The sequence below is a fragment of the Mus caroli genome, chromosome 3 (genome assembly GCF_900094665.2).
Source record: "Mus caroli chromosome 3, CAROLI_EIJ_v1.1, whole genome shotgun sequence".
In the NCBI taxonomy this organism is placed as follows: Eukaryota; Metazoa; Chordata; class Mammalia; order Rodentia; family Muridae; genus Mus; species Mus caroli.
In genome coordinates this window covers 6198943-6203761 of record NC_034572.1, presented here as the reverse complement: position 1 = coordinate 6203761, position 4819 = coordinate 6198943, and the positions used below count along the sequence as shown (strand labels likewise).

At 40.9% G+C, this 4819-nt stretch overlaps 1 protein-coding gene across 1 annotated transcript; it reads left to right on the top strand.

Annotated features, from left to right (window-relative positions):
- The first annotated feature begins 388 nt into the window (after positions 1-388).
- LOC110290886 (fatty acid-binding protein 9) lies at positions 389-4073 on the top strand. Its single transcript, XM_021157747.1, has 4 exons — positions 389-580; positions 2851-3023; positions 3629-3730; positions 3895-4073. Exons 1-4 carry the CDS (start codon positions 508-510, stop codon positions 3943-3945), a joined length of 399 nt encoding a protein of 132 aa, XP_021013406.1. The 5' UTR covers positions 389-507; the 3' UTR covers positions 3946-4073.
- Positions 4074-4819: the final 746 nt, after the last annotated feature.

Here is a 4819-nt window from a genome sequence, read left to right as displayed (position 1 = left end):
GGAAGCAAGGGAAGGGACAATAATTTTCTAATGAAGGGGAAGTTTTCACACCATGATTTGCACAAACAGAAAATGAAACAGCTGAGTCAGACCAAGCAAGGATGTCCCTATTTGAGGTGGGAAAGCCTCTGATTATGGTGTTCGTTAGACATTTGTCAGATATCCCCTTAGGGTTAGTCAGCATTTAGTGTTCCAAGTCTGGGCTCCATTGGGCAGTTGCCTTCATTCGGCAAATAAGATTTATCAGGTGACTCCTGTATAAATCCCGTTGCTAGAAGCTTAGAGAGGCTCCCTGAATTAAGCTTTGCAGGTTAGTTTCTGTTGGTGGTATATAAAATGAGTCAACCGCCGGTGCCTGGAATCTCAGATTCCTGGCAGCCCATTGGTTGCTTCAGGAATGCCACGTGACAAAGATGTTCTTTAAAAGAAGGGGCTGGCCGCACAGTGATGCCCACACTTCATGGTTTTCGGTTGTGAGTGCCTGGTCTGCCCAGAAAGCTGTGCACGATGATTGAGCCCTTCTTAGGCACCTGGAAACTGATCTCCAGCGAAAACTTTGAGAATTACGTGAGAGAACTGGGTGAGAGACACCATTACTGGAGTCGGGAATTGGTGGCAAGCGGTTTTGTGTTGTGGCTGGCTTTGTACCTCAGGAAGAATTTTTAAATGATGTTCACTTTGTTACCTTGGGTTATACTCATCTGAGACAAAGTTTATAAGTCTTCTTACTATTAATATGTTTTAAATTATAACTAATAATTAACATGAAAAATTTTGAGCTAGGCTCACCGTTAGTTTATAGTCCACGTGCGCTTGCCCAGGCCCCGGTGGAAGGTCGTCAGGCTGAGCTTCAGCTCCAATTGCCCCTTAGATCATTTCACTGAGCAGCTTTTGTTCAACTCAAAATTTGTGTAAATGAATCCTTATAATTAATATATCAATTGAATTTGTTTGGGGATTTACTTTAATTATAAATTTAAAAGCACAGTGGCAACAAATAACATTTTCAACAGCTGTTCTCAACCTTCCTAATGCTGGGACCCTTTAATATAGTTCATGTTGTCATGGCCACCAAACATAATCAAGGCTACATCATAACTATAATTTGTCATGAATCATAATGTGCGTATCCTGATATGCAGGGTATCTGATATTTGACCTCTGAAGGAATTGCAACCCACAAATTGAGAGTCATCAATTTAGAGTCTAGAATTTTCTAGAATGTTCACTCATGTATGACAACTATTTAATACATGGTTTTGAAGGTTTTTTTGTTTTGTTTTGTTTTGTTTGAGAGGAGAAATAGAATGTTTTTTCTTTGCTGACCAACGGTCTCACCATTGGCTAAGCCTTTGGTGTAGTCAAAAGAATGGGGTCCTTCATGTCTACTTCTAGCTTTGTAGTCAACCATGAGTTATAACAAGTAGTGTCTAACAGCTACACCTCTCTATGAATTCTGGAAAAACATCCAGTTCATTTTTCCTAATTATTAACAACTTCTTTGATAATAATAAACCATATGAAATGCAGATTTCTTCCCTTTTTACATTTTCCTAGAATGACCAGTGATTGCTTACAATTATCAATCTATTTACGCATTCTAAGCAGTGAAGCAGCAATGTTTTACCCCCAGTAAGAAGTTAACATGATCATAAATATAATACTTGCTTTTCTCCCAAAGACAACACTTAAGACATTTTCATATCTCTTCATGGATTATAGACAAATGTTTTGAATAAAACTTTGATGGCAAATAAGAAACATTGGAAGTGTATGTGGCAGTGTACACCGACAGTCTCTCCTACAGTCTTACCAGGCTCAAGTTTAGCCTAGCTACATAGATGGACCTGTACGAAAAATATATAGTACATTACATATCTAATATAATATATTATATATGTTATACACTATATGTCTTCATCTGCCTATGCATTTATATTTCTATGTCTATTTACCCACACACATATGTATATCGAGAGAGAGAGAGAGAGAGAGAGAGAGGAGAGAGAGAGAATGGAGCTTGGGCTTATGGCCAGAATGGCACTGTATTGACTAGAAGCTGAGCTATGTCTGGAGCAAGGAGGAAAAGCGACTGAAATCTTACTCTGCCCTGGGGCCCTTCTAAGCCTTTGGTGTCGTCTTCCAAAACAAGGGTGAGGAGGGCTCAAGTCATCTATACTTTACTATGGAGGAAGCTCAAAGGGAGCAAAATTGTCAAGTGTCAGGGTTGGAGGCCAGATTCTGACCTCACTCTTCCTTGAAATCCACAGATCTGTTTTCTTATAGGGAAGTGTGCTGCATCCACAGATGGAACGGGCAGTAGACTTCACTATGTATTCAGAGAGGAGAGTCAGTGTCTGTCTACCTACTGTGAATGGTCACACTGACAGTGGAAAGTCCCCAGCCTGAACACCTTTGAGCCGAGGGCTCCCTGTAATGTCTTTGCAAGTTTCCACAAGGCTAAAAGCAAGCATTTGCTCCTTTGAAAGCTGTCCTGCAAATCCACACTTCACATTAAGCACAAAAGTTTGAGAAAGTGAATTTAGCTTTTCAATATATCAAAATTACTAGTTTCACCATGGCTTTTCTAGAGATTACAGAAAACATCTAAGAAGACACTGTGCCTTGACATGGTAGCTCATGTCTGCAAGTCAGAGCAGAGTCAGGAGGACCTGACCTCAAGGCCAGCCTGGGCTATGTAATAAGAACCTATCTGCAAATAAACAAGGCTGTATGTTAGTCAAGATTTCAGTGGGAGAGGAAGCATTCCTTAAGAGCTGGTGTTCCAAATGGTGCTTGACATATCCTCCTAAATGTGTGAATCAGGTACATTTTTTCTCTGTCCCCCAGGAGTGGAATGTGAGCCCCGGAAAGTTGCATGTCTAATAAAGCCAAGCGTTAGTATTAGTTTCAATGGGGAAAGGATGGACATCCAAGCAGGAAGTGCATGCAGGAACACGGAGATCTCTTTCAAGTTGGGGGAAGAATTTGAAGAGACCACTGCAGACAACCGAAAAGTGAAGGTTAGTTGGAGCTAACTCTTTTTGTGTTCAACCAATGAGAGAAATAGGTGGCTAGCTATAGTTCATTCAACGTATTTTACTGGTTCAATTTAATTCAGTTAATTCATTACTAAGTCTGATTGGGCTTGTTTAAAATCTGTGCATACATAAAGTCAATCTTTTGCTAATTACTCAGCTTATGGAGCTAAAATGTTTTACTAGTCTTTTGTTGCTGCTGTTTGAGACAAGGCCTTGCTATGTAGCCTAGGCTGGCCTACAACTTAGGATTCTCCTGCTTCTGTCCTTCGAGTACCAGGGTTACAGATGCAAACCTAGCAAATGGCATTCCTTTCTCACCTTCCCCCAACTGACTTTGTTATTGTATGGAAGATCATACAGACTAGAACAATTATTAAGATTAGATAACTTATGAATTCTTGTCTATGAGAACATGAATCTACTTATTGTCTGGGACTTCTAGATTGACTGCATTAAAACATAACAGGAGTTGAGTTGAGCAGTGTGAAAAACAGAATTTCAGACTTGAAGTTAAAAGGTAGACGTTTAGTGTGGTAATAGGACAAATATTGAATCACTCCTTCTAACCACTGTCTCTGCATTTATAGAGCCTTATAACCTTTGAAGGTGGGTCAATGATCCAGGTCCAAAAATGGCTTGGCAAACAGACAACAATTAAAAGAAAAATTGTGGATGGAAAAATGGTAGTGGTGAGTGTTCCCTGAGTTTACAGTTTTACCTAATTTTTTTGAATGACTACCCACCAAGCTACTCATTTGTCTCTGTGGCCTGAATTGAGGCTTCTTCTGCAGAAAGACAAAAGGGCAGGTTTGACCTATCATCAGTCATGCCTAACAAATCTTTCTACCTTTAGGAGTGCACCATGAACAATGTTGTCAGCACTAGGATCTACGAAAGGGTGTAGCAGAAGGGTAGACACCAGCAAGAACTTGGCCACCACAAAGAACTTGCCGCTCAAGAAAGCCAGCCCCAGGGACAGTGATTTAAGACATCACCAGCATAAGTTTTGCTCAATAAAAGCACTAATTGAAACATTGTTTTCCAGCTGTTTGGTAATCAAGGCTATGCTCTGCATGACTTCCCTGCTGTATGTAGAATACTCTGACAGAAAGCCACTTGTAGTGGAAGGGCTTATCTTAGCTCACAGTTCCAGAGGGGAAGCACTGTTCTCTGAAATGATGGGAAAGTCATGGTAGCAGAAGTGTGGAGCCGGCCTGGTAGTCAGGAACCAGAGAGATCCCATTTAATCCCCACACAGGAAGGCTCAGGGCCAGGGCAGGAAGTGGAGCTAGATTACTATGAAATCTCAAAATCTGCTGTAGTGATATGCTTTCTCCAGAAAGACTCCCCTTGTAACACTTCCCTAATGTTCCCAGGTTGCGTCACTCAGGAAACCAAGTGTTCAAACACGTGACTCTATAGGGGGCATTTTATATTCAAATCACTACAGGAGTGGTTTGCAGAGTTAGTAAGACAAGAAGTTTCTGTTAAAACAACAAGATCTACAGCCACCCAGAAGACAAACCTCTGGGCTTGTTAGGTTAACCAAGGTAGGTAGGGTAGGGGTAAGGGTAGGAAGATCCAAGCAAAAGGTGGAGAAAGAAGGAAAAGAAAAAGAAAAAACACTTGATTTTCTTGCCAAGGGCTTGGGTTCAGTTCCCAGCACCCAGGAGTGGCTCATGCCTCTGATGACACCCTTTTAGTGTACACATGTGTCACACATAAATACACTAAATACGTGCAGGCACATATGCATAATAAATAAATCTTCCTTGTTC